Here is a 25,510-nt window from a genome sequence, read left to right on the forward strand (position 1 = left end):
GAGACAGTTCTGAAATTATAAATTTCAGATTTATACTGAAATTTATACTGAAATGATACTAAATGTAGTATCATTGTATCATTGTAGTTTCTCCTGTTTGATCTCTTTTATTTATTTATTTATTTTTTGTGAGGAAGATCAGCCCTGGGCTAACATCCGTGCTAATCCTCCTCTTTTTGCTGAGGGAGACCGGCTCTGAGCTAACATCTATTGCTCATCCTCCTCCTTTTTTTCCCTCTTTCTCCCCAAAGCCTCAGTAGATAGTTGTATGTCATAGCTGCACATCCTTCTAGTTGCTGTATGTGAGACGTGGCCTCAGCATGGCCGGAGAAGCAGTATGTCGTGTGCGCCCAGGTGATCCGAACCCGGGCCGCCAGTAGCGGAGCACATGCACTTAACCGCTAAGCCACGGGGCTGGCCCTGATCTCTTTTATTATTCCCTTTAAGTGCATTTAGAACACAAGCATTTCTATGAAAGGCATAAAACAAAACAAAAACAGATGCAGCTTCATAGACAGAGAGTGATGATCCATGCAAATCAAGATGTGAAGAAGAATTATGAAAGATTTTGATTTATGTAAAAGACTTGATAAATTTTATTAAGCACTTAAAAATTTTAGCAACTTACTCCTCCAATCCTTTCAAAATGAGCCACTCCTTTTTTTAAGTCTATGACATCTCCATTGAAAGACCATACAAACACAACTTCAACGGAGGGGTCATGGGACACCTGGCAGGGTAGGACTATACTCTCGCCAACCGTAACATCCATTTTGGAAGGTGGAATGGTAAAAACAGTTCTCTCTGTTGAGAAAAAATATTATTGCAAAAACTTGTAACATGCTGGCATGTGGCTATAAAATACATATTTTGAATGGTTTTGCAATTATTTGAAATTGTATAAATACCACTTGGAGTTCTACTATATTTAATATGAAAAATTTTGTCCCCTTTTTGCAAATATTTCTGCATTAATGAGTGTAGCTTATTATTAGTCAAAAATTAAAGACATAGTTTTATTCATTTTTTATATAAAACATGAATAGTTTATAGAAAACCGTGAACCTCAAATGACAGCATTCTATACATAGAGGATACACCACACCATTTTTATTATTTTTTTATTTTGAAATTCCTGCCACAATATTACAATCTACACATTGGTTATAGCCCTAAATAGTCTATGTTAGTTTCATATACTATGAGACAAACTACGTCCCTAAGATCCTAACTACAATAGTTTATATAGAGATTCATATCGTAAGCTTATATTTACAAGTGTGAATACAACATATTTATTCTGTTTCTGACACAGTTGTGATAATAATTTTCCATGTTAGCTAAAGATGCAACATGAATAAGAAAAATGTACATTTTTCCTTTTTCATCTGGGTTTTGCAATGTTAGGATTATACATCTATCATAAAAACCTACTCCATAGAAATATCAGTCTCAACTTCAACCTTTGCTCTACAAATCCTAGCATTTCATTGACCAAAATTTCAAAGGACAATTCTAAATGTCTTCCAGCTGGTTTAAGAATCCTATGTTTTTCTGATTAAAAGAGACTCATAGTGATAGACCATTTTTGACTGCTTTTTTAATGATAAAATCAATAGTTTCGATTATAGAGTGCTAAGAATTGACCAAAAGGGCAGCTCAGTAACCATAAAAAAGCCATTGGATATACATTGGTTTTAGATATGTATTAACTTAACCAAAATAAAATATGTTTCAAGGAATTTACATTTAGGAATTAGCAGTTTGGGGAAATTATAGTGAAAAAGTATTGTACATGGAGAAGTTTCAAAACAGTGAAATTTTGGGGCCAGCCTAGTGGTGTAGTGGTTAGGGTTGTCCAGGGTTCTCTGGGTCAGATCCCGGGAGCGGACCTACACACTGCTCATTAAGCCATGCTGTGGTGGCATCCCACATATAAAATAGAGGAAGATTGGCACAGATGTTAGCTCAGGGACAATCTTCCTCAAACAAAAAGAGGAAGATTGGCAACAAATGTTAGCTAAGAGCCAATCTTCCTCACCAAAAAACAAATAAACAAAAAAAAAAACAGTGAAATTTTGTACGTAAAGAAGTATGAAACAGTGAAATGAGCCAATGAAAACACTATGAAAAATGAAAAGATATATGCACTCCTATGTTCATTGCAGTATTATTTACAATAGTCAAGACATGGAAGCAACTTCAAGTGTCCATCGATAGATGAATGAATAAAGAACATATATATATTGGTGTGTGTGTGTGTGTGTGTGTATACGTATACCTATAGATATATAGGAATATTACTCAGTCATAAAAAAGAATGAAATCCTGCCATTCACGACATTATGGATGGATCTAGAGGGTACTAAGCTAAGTGAAATAAGTCAGAGAAAGAAGAATACCATATGATTTCATTTATATGTGAAATCTAAAAAAACAAAACAAACAAACAAACAAAACAAAACAAAACAGAAAGACTCATAGGTACAGAGAAGAAATTGGTGGTTGCCAGGGCGGGGCTGGGAGGATGGGCAAATTAGGTGAAGAGGATTAAGAGGTACAAACTTCCAGTTATAAAGTAAATAAATCACAGGGATTTGATGTTCAGCATAGGGAATATAGTCACCAATATTGTAATAAATTTGTGTTACAATATATGGTTATTAGTCTTATCAGGGTGATAATTTCATAATGTATATAAATGTCAAATCACTATGTTGTACACCTAAAACAAATCCAATGTTGTATGTCAATTGTACGTCAATAAAAAGCAATATGAACACTGAAATGGGGACCCTGGGAAATCTCCTCTGAAAATTATTCATAAAATACAGTTTAACCCTCTAGGAGATAGGCTAAAAGATTTATTTTCCTTCTGGCTTCTTCATGCTGCTCAAGAAACCAAGCTATCATTGAGATTGAATTTATATGTTCAGTTGGATTAGCATGCCACTGCATTTTATTGATAGAATGTTTAAGTACTGTTCTAACATTTTAAAAATCCCAATTGTTTTCTTAACAAAGCTTTGGGAGTAGAAAGTAGGAATTAATAATCTTAAGTTTTAAGGTACATATTGATTTAAAAAAAAGCCATGGAAAAATAAAAGCACACATTATATTTCTGAATATAATGGAGAAAATGTAACTCAGTCTACATAAGATATGTGTGTGTTTTCAATTTTAACAATACTCTTTCCCTTGTTATATTAGATGCATACACTTTTTATTCTAATTATTTCTGGGGAGAAGTTTGAAGAATGATTTTGTGGACTAAGTCCACTCTTAATTACAAGACTTCTTCACATCTCTCTCCCAAAGTAAGGATAAATGATAATCAGGGTTTCAAGGAAACTTTTTAGCACTAGAGAAAGTATTTTTCTTCTTGTAGTTTCTCTGAAAAAATATATCATTAATGTCTTATTTACATTTACGGGAGGATGAGTTGGCTAATTGGATGCGTTGGTAGAGCAAAACTGCTCTGATTTAAAGTTTTAGATCATGTAATTAAAGTAATTTCAAACATTAAAAATGACAGTCACTCCTTCCATTTATGGCACCACAAAGTGGCAAAAATAAACAAATCATTCTCTATCTACATAGCTCATTGGTAGTACAGTAATAATGACTAAAACTTTATGAATAAGAAATATTTATATTATAATTTATAATGTTTACATGTTCTCACCTGTTAATTCATTTATTAACTAATATTTACCAAGCACGTACTAAATTCCAGCTGTCTGCTGAGTATTGGAAAAACAATGGAAGGAGAGGGAAAAAAAATAACAAATAAAAATAATATGATGCCTGCCTTCACAGACAGTTAAGTCTAAAAAGGGAAGGTAACGTTAATCAAATCATATTAAGGAATATATAGTCATAGCCGTGATAAGTGCCATATATTAGAAGTAAATGATTCTATTAAAATGGTGAATTATGAGGGGTCAGTTTATTGAGAGAGAGTTGTTTTAGCTGAGAATAAAAGGCAAATGGGAGTTAGGTAGGTAAAGATAATAGGTCGGGAGAAATAACTGTATTCCTTATGCAGGCAAGAGCATTTACAAAGAATCCGTGTGAAGAAGAAACTTGGTTGTAGATGCAGGGATTCATTTTGCTGGAAAGCCTAGTATTAGAGAGTAATACAGAAGTGAAATTGGGGAATATGAAGCTGGGTGACAGTAGTCAAGACGTAAGCCTTACATGTCTTTGGGGCCAGCTACATAATTTGCAGGTCACAGTAGGAAATGAACGTGTGCGGTGCCTTGTTTGAAAAATAGAGAAAGAAGTTCTACTAAAGGTGCTAAACATAAAGCATTTTGCTTTAAAAATATTGTATTGCTTACAAAATGTAATAGGGTAATAGTGACACATGAGTAACAACATAAACTTACAAACTGCAAAAGATATGTTTTTGGTGTCAATTTTACATAATAAATTGAATAATATTTTATTAAAGTTACATTTTGATTATCATAAGATGTTTCTCACTTACTTTTCTGTAAATTTATTTATTAGATCATCAGAATGTATGTTTTAAGCAATTTCATTTTCACTTGATGTAATTGGTGTCAGTCATTCATGGCCAATTCAAAATCACAAATACTTTTTGATAATTTTCGACCTTGCAAAGGATCTTTCTGCTGATACAACTGTCACAGAATTGTTAAGAATATTTTATAGGTTGTGACAACATTGGAATAAATTTCTGATAAATTACTTTGAAATATATATTTTGGAACATCTAGAGCTGATGATTCTCACGGAAAAATTTTTTCTAAAAAGATTTAACTCTTCATACAAATCCGTTTTGTGTTAAGTCTGATCTAAAATTTAAATGTAAATTTAAAAAATGGAACTTTAATGTTCTCCTGACATATCCTGTAACTTGTGGAGGTTGTACAAGAAGCTGAAAGTGGCTTACTGATTTGTGTATAATCCAAAATGCCTCTTTATACCTTCTATTGCAGTATCTTTAACTACAAGGAAACATGCGTTAATAATTAGTTCACCTGAAGTTTCATATGAAAATAGTCTTCTTTTCTGTTGAATGGGATAATCTTTAAATTTAATTTCTATTTTTAAGCCTCTGGATGTTAGCTTTGCAATGTTGCACAGATTTTCAAAACCATGTATACTAAACTCTTTGGAGAATTTGAATAACTCTGTGACACGCCTTGCTGCAACACCCATGTGCAGGCTTTTATTTGTAATACTTTACTGACCAAGTTTACTGTCTGAGCACCGACAGTTCCTGTCCTGGTGCTCAGGCGGAAGAGTTAATATTTCTGCAAATGTCATGTGGACATCCTCTGGGGACAGATGGACAAGCTGACCTCTCACACTGGATTCTGGCACTGACTGCTTTCTGAGTCTCTTGTTCTCCTGCCACCCTTGCTGCCACCCACTGAAGTTTCTGCGGCTGCTGCCACCATCAGCTCCGCCAATCTGGGCCCAGGTCTTGATGTGCCCACCTCCTGAGGGCTTCAGCACTCCCGACTGCCATGAGGCATGCTGGTGTGCACGGCACTGGCTGTTATGCATGAACACTGCCTGCTTGAGGTGCAGAAGCCTGAGCCTGTGTGTACACGGGCTGCTGCTGCTGAACCATAAATACATGCATGTGCTGTCACCCAGCATATCTCCCCTGCTCGTGTGCATGTTCCACTGTCCCATTAGACTTCACTTACAAAGAACAAGTTCAGAGACAAAATGATTAAGAATTTCAATACAGCGACAGCGGAGGATTAGACCAAACATGGGGCGTTTCTCAGCACGGGACACTGTGTGACTGGATTGCACACTGATGAAGCCAGTTCTGGATGCTATGTTAAGAAATGCAGGGATTTTTTGCTGAAAGAAAATGGGAAGCTTTGGAAGTATGAAGTAGAAGGAATGGTATAAAGACATCCCAGTATCTGTAGGGTGAAAAAATGGATTATATTTAAAAAGCCTCTCTGTGGGCAGACTTGTTATCCAAAAAAAGGAGGATGCATGATAATCTGAGCACAGCTTCCCTCCTGAGTACCTCCTGTGTGGATGAGGGGGTGCATGGACAAGAATACTTATAACTACTGTATCCTCTCCCCACACCACTGCAGGCCTGTCCTAATCCTGTGTAGGTGGCTCTCTAACAGCCACAAGGCCACAGATTGCTACCCTCAGGAGTTTGCTTCAGCAACCACATGCAGCTCCAGCTCAGAACTCAAAGTGAATGCCCCACAGAGACAAAATCACACTTGCAGAGAAAGGGAAAGTGGTTCTCCAGCAGCAGAAACATACAAAATCTTTGATGCTATTTTAGGGAAAGAACAAGGACTATGCTTTAGTCCATTAACAAGTGCAGACTCCTCCTTTGCATACACTTTAACTTCTTATGAAACTAACATGAGAGAGATGTTTTTCAAGCCATTCAAATCACTCTCAGGGAGTGGAGGGATGTGTACACACATACCTAGTCTACTCCTTTCCTAGGAGTGCATATATACCAGCCGGGTAGGTGCAATAACACAAGGCTCACTATTAATATTGAAACACTTCTTGGTATTTACGAGTAAATGAGATCATTAAGGCCTGAATCATAAGAAATTAAATAGGAGGAAAGTTGACCATGCTAGCCTCTATTATCTGTGAAACTTTGAAATTCTTTAAGCCTCTTTCTCTGGAACAAAATAGAAGTATAGTTATTCCTTTTCATTTCATATAATTTTATTCTTCGTGCATATTCCTTAAGTGTTTGTAGAAATTCTAGTCCAGTAGTTTAAAAATTTTAGCATGAATTTTACTGGAGAACATAGTCACAATGTAAATTTCTCTGCTTCCACCAGAAATACTGATTGAGTAGGTCTGTAGGGGGAACCTAGAATATGGATTTTTAACAGATTGCTTCTTCAGTTGATTTTGATGTATTCTGTCCAGGACCAGGCTTTAAGAACTATCGCCATGGTAGCTCAGGGCCGGTCTTCCTCAGCAAAAAGAGGAGGATTGGCATGGATGTTAGCTCAGGGCTGATCTTCCTCACAAAAAAAAAAAAAGAAAAAGAACTATTGCCTCAGGTTTTGAAATTTGAACCTGAAATTTCTATTTAACAAAAATCCTATTCTATTTACTAAAAATATATTGTCAAAAGGTTTCTAATGCTTTGGATCAGTAAAATGTTATTGGTTAGTAATACTTCAAAAACAACAAGATAGACTTCCAAAGTTATTTAACTGCAATTAATTCTGCATACTGTATCTATTTTAGAGCAGCATAGTACATTTTAGCATATTAAAAGCGCTGAGAATTCCTGGATTAAATAAACTTTTTAAAGTTTATTTAATTATAGATTTCCTATACTTACTAGATATGGAACATTTTTAATCCATGTAACACTTAATCCTTAATCTTGGAATATAAGGGATTCTGAGAAACAATGTTTGGAAATATGACTTTCATGGCTGAAGAGGATAAACACATACACACGTATACATATACATATACATGTGTGTGTGTCTGTGTATTTATTTAAAATACATATGCATATATAAATACATATTTATGAGACAATCACATAAATCTAAACTCTGAATAATTTAGAAATAATTGTTAATTATTTGAGATAAGAAAACTGCTTTTATTGTTGTATTAAAAAAAAGATTCCCTTATCCTTTAAAGACACACTCTGAAATACTTACAGATGAAATTATGATGTTTGTAATTTGCTTCTAGATATTCGGGTGGATGTTGGGGAAGTAGATGAGGGTATGGATGAAACAAAGTTGGGTATGAGCTGATTATCAACCCTGACTGATGAGTACAGGAGAGTTCCTTATACTATTTTCTCTACTTTTCTGTGTGTTTGTGATTTTCAATAATAATACAAGACAGACAGAAAGAAAATGATAGGAGTAGTGAATATTTATATACAGAATAGGGAGGCATCTTTCCCGTTCGGCTTCTAAGCTGAAGAGGAGTGACCACTTTTGAAGATTATCCTAAAGACGAATGACAAACATTCAGGAAGAGTGCATAAAATTACAGAATTCTAATATTTACCATTTTCGATCTATTTCAGTGAGATACAAATCATATGAAAACCATTTGATCTAACAATGCTATTCTTAGAAGTATAAGGCAAAGTTTAATAAAATATACAGTAAATCTATATTTTAATCTATATTAAATCTAATAAAATATATCGCTTTGGATGAGTACCCTTACTCAAATTCACATTATATAATAGACAATGACGTTTCCAGAATACATCTTTAGCTACAAGCACCTCCCTCAGGAGACATGAAAATTAACATCAAAACTTTTGTCAGAATTGTTTACATGATTTCTCTAAACACAAATGGGACTTGTGCCTTGTATCAAAGGCTAGGCACTCTACTACATAACATGATCCCTAACTACACTTTTAGAAGTCAGGGGATGGCAATCCAATATGTAATTGGTCTTTCCTGACCTTTCAGAAAATATTATTTTGCTCACTTTTTGTTTGTTTATTTCTTTTGTACTTTCAATTCCTTTGGAATCCCCATCTGTGATAATCTTTCAGTGTCACTGTTCAGAATAATAACTGCTCAGGTGATTCTGAAGTTATCAATTCATCTCAAAAGATGGACAAATGTGTAAGAAAAATCACCAAACCTTTCTCCCTCTGCACAAATATGTGAATCTGCCATCATTTGTCTATGTTATTAGAGGAAATGTTGCTAAAATACCAATATAAAGGAAACTAGTGTATAAAGAGCACTTCAAACAGGTGAAATAATTCGCTGATATTTTTTCTCACTAGTTAACTTGTGAAGACTAGAAATAAATACTTTTAAAATTTGGTCCTCCCTAATTCCTCAAAATCTCGAATTAGTCACCTATTAACATATTAACTTTTTCAATTGCTCTTAATTTCTTCTTCCATTTATGTGCTTCAATCTTGGATCATATTCCTTCTAACTGTGGGAACTTCGTTGGCATTTCTTGTAGTGCAGATTTGAGAGTGATGAGTTCTCTGAGGTATTGCTTGTGTGAAAGCATTTCTATTTTATCTTCGTTTGGGACGATATTTGTGTTGGGAATAGAATTCTTATTGATACTGTCTTTCAGCCCATTAAAAAGACCATTCCATTGTCTTCTGGATTCCCTTATTTCTGTAGCTATATCTACTGCCAGTCTTATTGTTGTTCTTTTGAAGAGAATGTATTTTATTTAATAAGGATTATTTTTCTTTCCTTTGGTTTCACTACTATGTGCTTATTTAAAATTTTCTTTGTATTTATCCTAATTAAGACTCATATAATTTCATGAATAGGATGGTTGCTGTCATTTTCAGTTTTTTAAAATCTCTGGCAAATATTTCTTCAAATATTACTCATTCCTCATTTTCTTGCTGCCCTCTCAGCTCCTTTTGGAAATACAATTTCACATATGTTAGCACTATTCACCATATCCAATATGTTCCTTATGTTCTTTTTTGTCTTTCCCATTGCATTTTCTGTCCATATTGCAGTCTGGATATTTTCTATTCACACATCCTCTCCTTTACTTATCTTCTCTGCTATCTTTAATCTGCTATTAAATCATTCTATTTTGTTCTTAATTGTAGCCTAGTATTTTTCAGTTCTAGAACTTCCAATTGATTGTTAATACATGCCATTTCTGTACTGAAAATTTCCATCTTGTCATCTACTTTTTAAGCATAATCACAATTATTTAAAAGCCCTTGTCTAAAAGCTTCCATATCCCTATCAGCTGTGCCCCGTTGCTATTGTCTGATTTTCCTCAGGGTTTTGGTCATTTGGTCCTGGCTCCAGCTATTCCTGGTAACATTTTATTGAATGCAGGCATTGTAGATCAAAATGCGAATGTTTTTATTTTGTTATATTTTCCCCAAGAAGATTTACTTTGTCAAGCAAGCAATTGAAAAAGAGCAGAATGCAGTCAGGAATTGATATGAATTGGGTCTGAATCTCAGTCATTTTAAGTACTGGTCAATTTTGTTCTGTTTTTATTACTATGACATAGTTCTTTAGGTGTCTCGATTCAAGATTGAGCAGTTTAGTGGATCTCATTCTATTTGGCTTATTTTGAGCCCCAATTTTCATATTCCTTGCACTGTGAGCCTACCAAAATTTCTGCTTGAGATATTTTCCCCTTTATATTTGGTTTCCTGTATTCCTGATTCATACTGCTTAGGAATTGACAAATTTCTGGAGGAGAAAAACACTTGGGAGTGTTGGGCTCACCTATCTGTGTTTTTCTCCAGAATATTGTCCTTCATGTTACAGACACCTAGGTTATTGTCATAATTCCTTCAAACTGCTATTTTCAATTATTTTTAAAAGATTTTAACAATATTTCTGGTTGACATTGGTGTGATGTTGGTGTGATAAAGCTACTTCAACTAGTCAGGACAGAAGTTTCTCTAATATTATTAACTAATAATAGGCTGTGTGTGGAGTTGGAAATATTTAGGCCATTTATCAGCAGGTTTTTAGGTAATAGCTTGAACAGTAAGATAATTGATGTCAGTTGGAGAAAGAAGTGAGTATTACTTTGGACAGAAGTAGAAACCCTTAACATAGAAATATACTAATTGCCTATTCAATCTTTTCTTCAAGACCATTTAATTAGTATTGAACCCTTATCTTCTTCCAGGTGTACATAAGTATAAATGCTGAGCAAATGAAACAACACTTAACTGAGGAACCATTAGAGGATTTCCATCATAAGAGGCAAAAAATCTCATCTACATTTTAATAGAAACATTTTAGCTTCTTGAAGGGAGACAAAGACGGAATCAAGGCAAATACTTTGGAGGCTATGGGTGGCTTTCTCAACCTCAACATTATTAACACTTGGGGCCAGATAATTTTTTGTTGCATGCATGTATGGGTGGATTCAGGATGAGGTAGGGAAGCTGTGCTGCACTTTATAGGATATCTGGCAGCATCCTTGGCCTCTTCCCACTAGATGTCAGTAGATCTTTCAATTGTGACAACCAAAAATATCTCCATGCATTGCCAAATGTCCCCTGGGAGGCAAAATCAACTTGGTTGAGCGCCTCTGTGCTAGAGCAAGACTCTGGGAAAGAGATGAGCGTGGTTAAACTAAAGTTTGGTAATGAAAGTGGCGGGAAGTGGTTAGATTCTGTATCTTGACTCTGAGGCCATTTTTTGGACAATTGGATATGGATTTGAAAGAAAGAAAAGAGTAAAAAGGACTACAAGGACTTGGCCTGAGCAACTGTCAGCATAGAGTGTCATTAATATAGTGTGAAAGACTGAAGTACAAGCAAGTCTTAGGAGTAAGAATTAGGAAGTCAATATTAGGATATAGCAAATTGGTAAGCAGAGATGAAAAGATGGCAGTTGGATTTTGGGTTAAGGTAGATATTTGAGCCAAGTGTATCAGTTTGGGAATTAGCTTATAGATAGTATTTAAAATGACGAAATACCAAGCGAGTGGCAATAGATATAGCAGAGAACGAATTCAAGGACAAATTCCCGGCACACTCCAAATTTAGGAAATTGGTGAGATTAAGAGGAACCAGCAAAGGAAATTGAAAAGGAGTGACTCAAGATGTAAAAGAAAAACTTGACAAATATGATGTCCTGGCAGCTAAATAAGGAACGTGTTTCAAGAAGGATGTAATTAACAGTCTGACAGGTTAAGTACGATGAAGACTGAGAACTGACCACTGGATTTAACAACATGGAGGTTACGAGTCACCTTGTTAAGAGCAGTTTTGGTGAAATGGTAGGGAAAAAGCCTGGTTGTATCAGTTCAAAACAGAGTTGACCAGAAGGATTGGACAAAGCAAGCTCATACAGACAACTTTCAAAAGAGTTTTGCTATAAAGGAGAACCATCAAATATGGCAGTAGTTGAAGGGGAGGCAGGGTCAGAAAAGGATTTTTTTTTTAATGATAAGAGTAACAATATGCAAGTACGCTGGTGGGAATGATGCATTAGAGGGGATAATAAAGATGAAAGAGACAGAGTGAGGAAGAAAGAGAGAGGCAGAGAGACAGAGAGAGAGACAGAGAACTGTTGGAGTGACGTCCCTGAATGTGAGAAGGAATCTTATCTAGTACACAAGTGGAAGATTTGAGTTCATGACCCATTATCTCCCAAATTGTGCTTTCTTGATTACTTAATAAATTTTGTTTAAACAAGAAATAGCTAAAGCTTAACTTTTTCTAAATATTAGTAGAGAAAAATAGCATCACAGTAAAAAACAGGATGTACAATATCTTGATGAAGATAACAGACTAAACAGTGTTTATTTTCTGTTCTTATTAAATTTCTAACAAATGCTGCCAAAAGAAATTTTTCCTAAGATATAAATCCACTAAAACAGAGATCAAAAGGGGAGACATAATTTAAGAAACTGGAATGAAGATGAACGATTTCTAACCGACTTACCATAAAGCTCAATCCTATGCTGGCAGTGGGGAAAACAGAGAAGAAAATTTATTTAGCAAGTCAACCCCTCCTTTAAGTCTTTGTGAATAGGAAGCTATTTGGTCGCTAGAGTGATTTCCCATATCAGCAGAAAACTAGAAAAGTATGCTTCCCAGAGGATATGAAAAAAGGGTCTCTGACCTACCGTTCACTAAACTCAGTTGAGGGTGGGGTAATCCTACTGAAAAAAAGGAGAAATAAGGAACATGTACATAGTGAGTGTTGAGATCCAACCTCATTTAGCTCCAAGGATGCTAACTGCTGGGCCTTTTCTCTCCAGGCAACACACCAGGAGTGGGAGGTAGAGGACAGCTGTCCTAGGGATCTGATGAGCCTAGGAGAAAAGATCTAAATATAGTGTCCTTAAGAGCTCCCCAAGGAAATATTCCAGCCAGATCATCTTTGCGTAAAGTCCAATAGGATCATTAAGCCCCCACACTAGATCAGAGTTTTCTATAAGATTTCTAGTGTCCCACTCTTAAATATGAGCAGACAACTAAGATTCACAAAGTCTCTTTGTACACCTCTTAATAAATGATAAAGATTAAAACAAAGAAAGAGAAGAAAGCAGTTTGGGACAACAGAGACCATGCAAGAAAAATAAACCAGAAAAAATAAAAACTATCAGCAATATTTTCAGAAAGAGAGAGAAAAGAGCAACATATTACATAAAGGAACAGTCAGAAAATAAAAGGACACCTAGAAATTTTTTTAAAATAGCAAAAACAAAAATTCAATAGAAGTTCTAGAAGATAAAAGTGAGAAAATCTCCCAAAAAGTAGAGCAAAAAAGCTATAAAATGAATACTAGGAGGAAGAGAAAAACAAACAAAAAATATACATAGCACCTATATACATGCATATAAACTGTATCTATCTAAATATATATATATATAAAATATAATAAACTACATACACAGATAAATAGATACATACATACATACACACATAAACTAGAGTACCAGTTTAGGAAATCTGTTACATAACAGGCATTTCAGAAAAAGGAATGGAGTAAATTATTAAATTATTCAGGAAGATACTCCAGGACCAAGAAATATGAGTTTCCAGAGTGACAAAGTGCACCAAATGCCCAGTATAAAGGCTGAAAATAGATTTACACCATGGCCCATCATCATACAGGTGTGGAACCCTGGGAAAAACAAACTTCTAGGCAGACAGACACAGAGAGAGAGAGAAAAGATGTCAGAAACAACAGATCAAAAATCAAAATGGTTTCAGCTTTCAGAGCAGAGTAACGTCTCCAAATTTCTGAAGAATAATGATTTCCAATCTAGAATTCTACTTCCAATGAAACCATCAATCAAATGTAAGCATAGAATAAAGACATTTTCAAGCAAGAAGGATCTCAGAAAAATTGCATCTCTCCTGAATTCTTTCTCAAAAATTTATTAGAAGATGCATTCTACTAAAATGAGGAAGTGTGTCAAGACAGAGAAAGGCATGGTGTTTAGGCAATTGGGCTCCCACACTCAAGGGCAGGTTGATATTGAAGAGAGATAATCGAGATAGAATTGAGGAATGAATTACTGTTAAGTCTGTAGAAAACTGAACAAACAAACATAACAAGAAAATTACTAACTCTAGGGAAAGCAAACACAGGAAAATTAAAGCTAATACTCTGAAATAAACCCTGCACAGAGAAAATAAACAAACAAACAAGGAAATTGTTGTGATAGAGTCTTTAATTCTCCACCCCTAGCAAGCCAGAAGTGGAGTGGTTTTTAATCTTTGTTTAATATACTTTTCCTTCTCGTACATATACTTGCATAAGCTTAGAGTGTTTTATATCCTCTTAGCCAAGTGCGAGGTTATCTGCTCAGACATGTTTCACAGATCAAAATCTACACGCAGCACATGGTCTTATATTCCACCACAGACAGAGTATAATTTAATTCCAATGCACAAAGTAGCCACGGCAAATATATTCCAGTTCACCTGCAGGTACTATTACCCATTTATCTACCACTTCAATATTTAAATGATTTAGGAAAAATATTAGAAGACTACCAAGAACCCCAGAGTAAATGAAGCAAACAAAGAACAGTCGAGAGAAAGTAATTGTCTAAAATTTGAGTTGTCTACATGAGAACACACGTCCAAGCATTGTGCAAGGTAACACTGAAAAATTCTCTCGCAAGTAATAACGTAAAATGTAAACACGAATCTTCTATATTAACAAATAATCAAAACAGGGCCTGGCATCTATTTAAAAAGAGCATGCACTGTAGATTCTGCTTAATGGACTAGATATGCCAACTACTCAGTTTCAAAGCTGCTAATACATAATAGGCAATGACTATTTATGGCATCATATTTATATTTCTTATAAATATATAATGTTCACTCAGTCCTCAAACTGTAACTTCGTGCTGGGCTATAGTAAAACATCAGGTTTGAATAATTCTGTAGTTTTACAGGAGATGGAATTAGGAAATTTTATTTTTAAATTTAAATATATTTAAATTTAAAATTAAATTTTATTTTGCCTGGCTACAAGATCTAGTAAAAAGAGGATGTTTTCTTCTGGACATTTACTTTGGGGTGAGGGGAGACAAAATGAGAAAATAAAAGCCGAAAGAGGAAAATCAGATGAATTTGATTCATTTGATTAATTTTTCCCCTTCAGCACCCCACACTCCCACCCCACTCATCTTTTGGGCTTGAAAGAATTTGCTAACTGCTTCCTTGGGTATTCGGGATCCACAGACTGAAAACAGAGCTTGCATCTGAGGGTCTTTTATGTTGTAATGACACACATTATTCCTAAAAAACGGTACTAGAGCATAAGTGATCGCTGTGCTAATCTGGAAATAGAATGTCTGAGTAACAAGAGTCTCATTGTTTCTTTTAGCGTCATAATGGAATCAAGAAAAAAATTACTGAACCTTCAATTCCTCACCAAATACTCAAGTGTGCACTGGTTTCGGAGGGAAACTGAAGACAAAAATATTTATAGTGCAAGATAGTTTTTACTGCACAGACTAAACCTGTGCAGGTTTAACTGTTGGTTACAGTTTTGTTTTGTTCATTTTTAATAAAAACAGAAGGTAGATAGCTAATAGTTTAAGGCAAATGAGATAAGCCAAATACCAAAGGTATATTCTGTATGACTGCATTTGTATGAAATCTATGGCAAAAAAAATCATAACAGTGGTTGTTCCTAGGAGTAGGGTGGGTGCAGGGATAGACTAAGAAGGCGCAGGAGGGAAAGTTCTACAGGGCGATGGTAATGTTCTATATCTTGGTAGAGTTTGGGGTTACACAGGTGTGTGCATTTGTCAAAATTCAGCAAAAGTACACTTAAGATTTATATATTTCATTATATGTAAAGTTTACTTCAAATGAAAAAGAGTATAAACAAATGTTGAGTTCTATTTAATGAATGAAAGCTGAAGTATTTGGGGGGAAGTACTAATATCTGCAAGTTACTATAATTTTATTCCTTCTGGACTATAAACAATGTCAAGTGAAAGTGTCTCATATAGTTATTATTATATAAATTTACTGGAAGATAAAAAAGGAAAAAAAAATTTTGCCACTTACTAACACAGGGACCTTGGGCAAGTAGTTTTAGCAATCTATGCCTCGGTTTCTCCTTGTGTAAAATGGAGATAATGATTATCTGCTTCAAAGCTTTGTTCTGAGGGTTCAATGAGATGGTATACATAAAGCACTTATCACAGTGCCTGGAACAGAGCACGTATTTAATAAACGGTAGTTAATAATGATAATATTAAAGAATGCAATATCAACAACAGCAAAAACAGACTCTTTAAGATCTCATGTTAGTTAGTAAGAGAGCTAGTTGATCTAATTCCAAAATCTGTGCTTTTCACTATGTTAAGAAGCAGTGTGTACTCAACTGTCTGGCCTCTTCCACCCGGCATAAACCACCAGCTATTCACCCCCTATTTTTACTAAGAATAAACAAGACAAAACAAAACTTTAACCAATTATAGGTTTAATCTGTTCAGTGGAAAATATCTTGAACGATCAAAAAAAAGGTGCAAACCTATAATTCATTAATACCTGTCATTTACATTATATATTATACAATATACATTAAAACAAACAGCTCTAAACATACCCGGAAATTTTATCTGGGTGATATGTGCTGCATATTTAAAAGAATATGGGCTAAATTGTTATGAAGACCAAAATAACATTGACATTGTTGTGTTTACTTAAATGAATGCTTTTTTGTTTGTTTGTTTTCGCACTTTTACTTGAAGAGATTATGGAATTCAAATCTCAAGAATTTACTCAGCATTATTTTCAATACTGGAGGGGCAAAGAAAATTTCATTTCTAGCCAATATGAAAATTCACTATATATTTTTTCACCTTAAAAATACTTCCACTAATAATTTTTAAATCAAAGTCTTCTTTCTACTAAAATGCTTTAAACAATTCTTTGTAGAAAATTGGGGTGTAGAATTAAACATTTGGGGGAAAATACTAGCAGTACCAGGAGACTTCTCTGTCGTGGTTTCTTCAACTACTACAATATGACAAATGTATTCCAATGTGTCTTGTTTCTATGAAATAGTACTTTTGGTTTACTCAATAAAGCTGGACTTCTCGGCAAAGCTGGGCTCAACACCTCAAATCCGTTAAACTGCCTTTTTGCCACAAAGCCTCTAATTATCTACCTATCTTGGTATTTCTCTTAGTAAATATAGAACCATGTTAGTGAACACTCTCATTCTGCTAGAGAAAATGGATAGGCTACTCTCTATGCCGGTATAATAAAGACTTCTATCACAAAGAATAAACAACTAAATGAGCAGCAATAAACTTAATTTGCACATTAGATATGCTTTTCCAAGTTCCGACATTTCAGTTGAAAATAATGCTGGAGCAATGAGGCCTATAATTGAACATCCAAAACTTCTCCAGTGGGGAAACAAAAACAAATGTTGCCTGCAAACAAGATCATTTTTATAGCCTGCTGTTACTCTGCTTTTTAATAATTTTCCAAATGCCAGATCAAATAATTTCTCCTTTTATATGATATTCATATACCTCTTAGTGTATGTACACATTGTAATTTTAATCCAAGTCCTCCAAAATGAAGACACTTAAACTCTCCTTCCTTTTGATTTCCTGTTTGTGCCTATGGAACATGTCCTCAAATTACACTGGGCATCTTCCGAGGCTCTGGCAAGGCTGGTGCTAATTGCACTCCCAATGTTTGAATGGAAAATTGCCTCATCCTGCTGCATTAGCGAAATAGAAATTTCCGACATACAGTGCAGATAACTTCAGAATCCTCTTAACACAGATAAGCCATATCAGCTAAAAACTAAGCTGGAAAATATCTTACTCTTGTAACTATTATCTTTTTACATGTTATCTAACAACAACATTTCTTGCATGACTGAGGCTGATAAGTAAATTCAAAGAGAGATGATTGTTTTATCAGCTTTACTGAAATTTCTCATTTGCTCCTTACCACTCTATTATCAGTAAGGTCACTATACGGTGATTTTTGTTTGAGAGACAAAATTATATTGGACTCTGTAATGACAGTCAGATGAACATTATAGATGAGAAAATATACATGCACGTGCACACACACACACAAATATTAAATTATTGTAACCAATAGCCGGACGCCTACACTCTAACTAGTGAAGAAAATGGTTGAATCAATGCATACTACTATAATTCTTTCTCAGATTAAAGCTTCAAATTTGTAGCTTGTAAAATAATAATTTTTTGGCAGTGATATCTTCAACATTTCTACATGAAAGGGAATTAGAGACAGCAGCCTAGTTAAGAGGATACAATAATGATGGACTTAGAACTGTATTTGCACAGCAGTCCCACAGTCTAATAAACATTATACATTACAGATCAATAATAAAGCAAAGTTTCTAAAGATGCTTTTATTTATACTGTACACATTTTGTGTTTATGTGTTATTTTTTAAATGTATGTATTTGTGTTATTATGTATGTACGTGTTTATTTATATTACATATGGTGGTTCTTACAACAGCAAAGAAGAAAAGATCCCCAAATCCCCTTAAAATGGGATGTGGATATTTCACAAAGGTTAAAAATAACCAATACAATTTCCTTCCTATTATTAGATATAAATAAGTGGAAATAACTTGATATCCATTCGTATGGAATAAGCCCTTTTTGCATACGTAAATCATCCTCTGGTATTGTGCCGAAAACACCAGAACAGTGAGTTCTCTCTATAAAGTCTTTTGGATTTTCACGTAGCTTTATATTTGTCCCCGCTTGCAGAGTGAGAAGTTCTTTCTAGAAATACACAACTACAAACCCTAAAATTAGGAAACCGATAGCATTTAGAAGTTTGTTATTTTTCTTCGATGCCCTTTATTGTAAAGTATTCTAAGAAGCTTAAATCCTGAAAAAGTGAAAACTTTCAGATTTTAGAGCAAGGAATTCAGGATGAAATTGATTCCTGTGAACTAAGAAGTGTAAGACAAGATCCTTTCACTCCATCAATAAATATTTATTGAACACATACAGTTCTCAGGACTGTTCTAGGATTTATGATGTCTCTGCCTTCTTTAGGCTTCTTTTCTAGAGGAAGGGAAAGATAGAGAAAAAACTATAGACATAACAAATAAGTGAATTGTATTGTTTGTAAGAAGATAAAAGGTGCTACAGAAGAAGAAATAGTGAAAAAGTTTAAGGTGACCAGGAATGCAGATTGTGATAATTTTGTTTCAATAGCCCCAGCAAACAACACTGGAAATAAACACAAGGTTATTTATTTATTTTTTTAAACTGAGCAATCTTATTTAATTATTTTCTTACTTGTAGACAGAGTAGAGTACCTGGGGATTATGTTTTATAAAATATCCCAAAATATAGATCAACTTGTTTCCATCCTAAGAACTAGGAACCTGTCTAGCAAAACACATCGTTACGATATACATCCGAAATAACCAATTGCTATCTTGAGAACTAAGCACAGTCTAGCTGCTCCTCAGTTTCTCATATTTATGAGTCTTCTCCTTCTATTCCTCTCCCATTAGTCACTAATAAACAGTATTATAATGCCGAACATTTAAAAAACATTTGAGGAAGAGAAGCTATTCTTTCAGCTCAATCTACCCATTAACTTTTTTTTCCTAAATCTCTGGGATGAAAGGATCCACATCATTGTATTTTAGCAGAAAAACCATTGGTCTAGTTCACTGATCACCGGTATTCTACACAAACTTTCTTTGAGAAACTACATTTCTACAACTGATACCGTCTATCCTTTATATTTGATATTTTAATTCCCCTTGTATTTCCCCATACTTGGAAAAATTAACTGCAATGCCTTTTTATCCTCTACCCTATTTTAATTTTCTGCTGTAATAAAATGAGCGCATGCCAATTGCATCTTCTAATTTAAAATGAAGTAATAAATCTTCTCTCTTTTTTTTTTCTTAATTGACATGTTATTTCTTAAACATAAAGCATTCACACTTTTCAGTATGTGGGTATTACCAAAAGTTTTCTGGAGAAATGTTATCATTAAATATAGCTATAGCTCACATTCCTTGAAACATTAAGTCCATCTCTGTCTTAAAAATCAGATGACAATACAATCTTAAGGAAGTGAAGTTTTTCAAAGTATGCCACACTGGTTGGATTTTGACACATGTTATATCAGTCAATTTTCTCCTGAGTGTTTCAGACAATTGTCGGCAAAATGTAATGTGCTTGAAACTAAGTTGGCAGAAATATCTTCCAAGAATAAAGGGGGGTATTTAATTTCCTTGAGACATTTTAAAGGATAGTCAAACTGTAGCAGTTAACGACTTTTTATTGGATATATTTATTTTTAATAGAAATGATGATAAAGCACCAATTGCTGAATTCAATCATTTGGGCTTAATTAGTTGCTCCAACTACTTTATCACAATAGTCATTTTTATCATCCAGGAGGCAATGAAATGATAAAAGTGACATGGCTTCCAGTAAACATACTAGTTTTATGAGCTGAGATTCGATAACGTAAAGTAGCAAAGATGGGGAATAGACACTTCTAATACTAATTATGTCCCTTGGTGATATATGTAGGTACATTTGGATCAAATTTGAAGAATAGACTATGCAATTTTACCATCCCAAATTGTGTGGGCTTATCTGTTCACTGTGATGAGAATATAATAATGACTCATATGGACACTAAATATTTTAATTTTTATATCTTTGAAAAGAACGGCTGATTAAAGTGTATGCAAAAGAGACTGCATTTCACTAGTTATATACCTAGAGTTATATAAATAAATGAACTGGTTATATACTTGGCAGCCTTATGTCCAGGTAAAAATGTCATACAAAATGAGAGTTCCTGAAGGAAATTTAACCAAGAAAAATATGATCCTGTAACTTTATCAAAATGTGCACACTAAGGCATTTGCGAAATTTCAAATATTTTAGGTGTAGGTTTTAATTCTATCTAATTACCCACTGACAGCATTTCAGCTGCCAGTGTACTCACACCTACCACAGTACCTCACTGGCAAACTGAACATGCTACTAAAGAATATGGGAACACAGCTCTTAAATAAGTTGTGAAATTGAACATTTCACGTATATAATATGATACAGGTTTGACACTGAGATAAAGGTCATGATATGCATACGTATCTCTAATGTTCATCAAGCACAAATGAAGATAATAAAATACCTTTTACAACTAGGCTGCCAGTGTTCTTCGCAATGCCAAACTGGTTTGTAGCTATGCAAGTATATGATCCAGCATCTGACCTGGTAACGTTATATATCTTGAGGCTGCCATCCTCCAAGAGACTCACTCTAAAAAGAAAATATATAATTAACCGAAGTAGGGCTCTTTAAATGATAAGTCTTAACCACGTATTTTCATTTTAGAACATTACTTAGACCATGGGTGCATTTGATAACATGAATGTATTTCTTTCCTATTATTCTGTTCTTAATTGTGAGCAATCACTGAATCCTCATGTTAGAATAAATGGCATTTGCTTTTATTCTGACACAGTATTGATAATTGTCATACTATAACTTGAAGTATCATTGTTTATGTCAATGCAGATTAAAAATGAAATGAGTACTTGATGATACAATGGCCATTTGCTTGATTAATAACAAATGTTACTATTTAGTGTGCATTTTGAAAAGTCAACTCCCTGGTGAAAATTGAACTCGGTGTTAGAGAAATGCAAGCTAATTTTCACATTGTTTAGTCTGTGGCTTTATCAACCTGCTCTTATTTAGCACTTTCAGCCACCAAACAACAGAGCTCTTAACCATGACAATATTTGCCATTGCTAATGAGTTGAAGGGACCATCCATTTGGTACCATAACCGAAGGGCTCAGATCCATCCTGTTATGTGGCCTATCCCATCAAAAAGGTAGAAAAGAGGAGTAGGAAAAATGAAGGCTTCATGAATCAGACTGAATTAAATGTTTCTAAAATACATACAATCATATAGTACACAATGGAAGGATAGCTATCTAAGAAGTTCCAATCTTTCATCACATGATTCTTATTAAATTTTCTCTGAAACTCAGAAATAATCAAAAGCAAACATCAGAATGCTGTCGTAATCAGGAGAAACCTCAAGATTGGTCTCTTGACAAAATCACCATCAAATATTTTAATAATGGGACAAAAAATGGGAAAATAAAATCATGTACCCAATTTTATGTCTTATAAATTTAATTAGCAACCTCTTAAAAAAAAACACAACTCTAAAAACACTAGTGGGTAGTCAAGATTGTACAAAAATAAGTGACAAAAACTAATTGGTAATGACAATAGTTTTAAAGAAAGAAAGACAAGACAATAGCCAAGCACATCACATCCATTAACAATAACAAAACAGTATTTGTTTCATTGCAAACATATCATTGTTTCTAATATGCGTATTACATGAAATGTAGTTAATATAATTAATTACCCAATTTGAAACACAGAGAATATCAGCCAACTACAATTTGTATGAAACCAGCTGCTGGTGTTGGGTTTATTATTAGTGATGGGTTCCACATTCTGCCATCGAATGAATGGAAGGGGCCACATCTGGGTTTAGAATGTTCCATGGCATATAAGCAGATTTTTTTCTAAAGTCATTATCTTGCAATATTCCCCAACAGCAGATATTTGATATCTTATTTAATTTCTGAAATGTCTAGATTTCTTGATCCCAATTTATATTAATAATTGAATCATATCATTATTGACACAGTAACAAAGGTATTCTATTATGCGGCAAAATGCTGGCCAAATACAATTCTTTATCTGATTCAATTAGAAGAGGTCAATGTTCAAGAACTAAGCATTGGAGAGGATGTGGAGAAAAGGGAACCCTCGTACACTGCTGGTCGGAATGCAAATTGGTGCAGCCACTACGGAAAACAGCATGGAGATTCCTCAAAAAATTAGAAATAGATCTACCGTACGATCCAACTATTCCATTTCTGGGTATTTATCCAAAGAACACAAAAATACTAATTTGAAAAGATATATGCATCTTTATACATATATCTTTATGCATTCAGTGTTATTCACAATAGCCAAGACTTGGAAACAACATAAGTGCCCATCAACAGACAAATAGATAAGGAAGAGGTGGTATATTCATACAATGAAATACTACTTAGCCATAAAAAAAAATGAAATCTTGCCATGTGTGACAACACGGATGGACCTTGAGAGTATTATGCTAAGTGAAATAAGTCTGATGGAGAAAGACAAATACTGTTATGATTTCACTCATATGTGAAAGATAAACAAACAAAAAAAAACATAGATACAGAGAACAGATTGGTGGTTACCAGAGAGGAAGGGGGATGGGAGGAGGCCAAAAGGGGTAAAGGGGCACATGTGTACAGTGATGGATGGCATCTAGACATTTGGTGGTAAATACGATGTAGTCTATACAAAAGTCGAAACATAATGATGTACGCCTGAAATTTGTATGTGTTATAAACCAATGTTACCACAATAAGAAAAAAATGGGTCAGTGTGAGAAGCATTTGGGTACATCATTTACCTTCAGAATCTGGGAATAACTAAGAATTTTCAGCAACATAAAAACATTAAATTTTGACCAATAAAACTTTTTTTTTTTTTTTTGCTGAGTAAGAGTCACCCTGAGCTAACATCCATTGTCAATCTTCCTCTTTTTTGCTTGAGGAAGATTTGCCCTGACCTAAAATCTGCGCCAATTTCCCTCTATTTTGTATGTGGGTTGCCACCACAGCACGGCCACGGAAGAGTGGTGTAGGTCCATGCCCAGGGACCCAAACCGGGCCACTGAAGTGGAGTGTGCTGAACTTAACCACTAGGCCACGAAGCTGGCCCCCTAAAACATTTTAAATGATAAAAAATATACCTGCTGATATCTAAAGGCCATCAGAAAAATTTCCCAGCTGGTTATGCCAATGTTTTTATGTCATATAATTTCTCACTTAGCTTTCAGAAAAAGACAATTCACGTAAACGGTGAATTAGTATTACCCTGAGTCCACTACTCTTTTCAGGCTCATGGTATATGTTCAATAATGTTTGTTAAATTGAGTTGACATGATCGTCATTGAAACTGATTATTTCTTTTGAAATCTTAATCAGTCGATCAGTATTTCTCAATTGCCTACTACTGTTCAAGATACTGAGAAGGCAGTCTAAGACTAAGAAGAGTTAAAATCTGCCCAGGACTAAACAGCTAATAAGTATCAGAGAACGAACTGAAAGTTATATCCAATTATCTCTAGCACTCCTGCTCTTTCCAGAACCATCACTTTGCTTTACTTGTAGTAAACTAATTCTGCCTGTTTAAGAAGTTTCTGTTGAGTCATTATTAGATGCCCTTAAGATAGTCTTACATTTTTGCTTCTCAAAATATGGTTTCATCCCAGACCTACTGAATCAAATTTTGCATTTTAACAAGATATCCAGTGATTGGTATGCACAATAAAGTTTGAGAAGCATTGGTCAATTCATTATAAATCAAACTTTAATCCGTAAAGATCATCTTTATTTCTAAGTAAGAATCTATCATATTTTCATAAGATTAATATGCAAAAATGTATAAAAGAATAAGAAATGTTAGATTTAAATGTTTTATAAAAATAACTAAACTAGTAACCAAACTGATCTATCATTTATTAAAATAGGTGGTTAAAAAAATAATTCTTCCTAGTGATCTAGGATATGGAAAACCAGAGATTTAACTATACTTAGAGATTTTATTGCATGATAAATAGTGGAAATATTTCAACTTATCATTTAATATTTTTTCATTAATAAAAGATGTTAAAACATAGTAAGAAAACTTAATCTGTGACAATGTAGATGGAATCCATTCACCTAATCATAGTGCTAATTTTATGCAGAATAATTAAACAAAAAATATTAAAGAAAAGTGTGCATTTCCAGTTCTGTCACATATCAAAACATGGCTTAGAAGAAATGATTTAAAAAGAAAAGGAAAGAACGCCCAACTAAGATCAAACTGTACTAAGCAATTGACATTTTCAGATAAAGAAGAATGAACATGTAAAAATTAGCTGGAACATTTTAATTGAGGGTTTTGGTAACATTCATAGAGAAAGATTTTCTATCCTTCTTTTGGAATATTCTAAAAGATACTCTAAATTGGTATCTGGAGGATTGAAAAGGACATATCAATAAAATATATTAAAATATTCTATCTCTTTCTATATAAGCTTCTCTACCATTTAAAAACAAAACAGAGCAACAGGTATAAATAAGCTAGGCTATCTGAAAAAATGGGAAAACATTTTGGTGATAAAAATGAAGATTTGCATGAATAATTAGCAAAAGAATACAGTTATAGGGAAGAAAGCAGAAGACAATAAAGTGATTGATTACAAATAACATATGTATATTTATATTAAGACAATGCTGAGATTACACTGCTAACAGACAATAGATCATAAAACCATATATGGAAATATGTGAGCACCATGGAATATGGTAAGGCTTCTAAAAATCCAGTAGTAATCCAAATGCATGATTGGAAATGGAGCAACGTTAAGACTTTTTTTTTTCC

The 25,510-nt window shown here is 34.1% G+C and overlaps 1 protein-coding gene across 1 annotated transcript in view; it reads right to left on the bottom strand.

Moving 5' to 3' along the window:
* CNTN6 (contactin 6) overlaps positions 1-25,510 on the bottom strand; it is a 293,984-nt gene that overhangs the window by 31,920 nt on the left and 236,554 nt on the right. The window contains exons 12-13 of the mRNA XM_058563553.1: positions 21,139-21,266; positions 629-804 (exon numbers count right to left, since the gene is read on the bottom strand). Of these exons, the coding sequence (XP_058419536.1) occupies positions 629-804; positions 21,139-21,266 (304 nt within the window). The remainder of the gene's footprint in view (positions 1-628; positions 805-21,138; positions 21,267-25,510) is intronic.

The sequence above is a fragment of the Diceros bicornis genome, chromosome 2 (assembly GCF_020826845.1).
Source record: "Diceros bicornis minor isolate mBicDic1 chromosome 2, mDicBic1.mat.cur, whole genome shotgun sequence".
Lineage (NCBI taxonomy): Eukaryota > Metazoa > Chordata > Mammalia > Perissodactyla > Rhinocerotidae > Diceros > Diceros bicornis.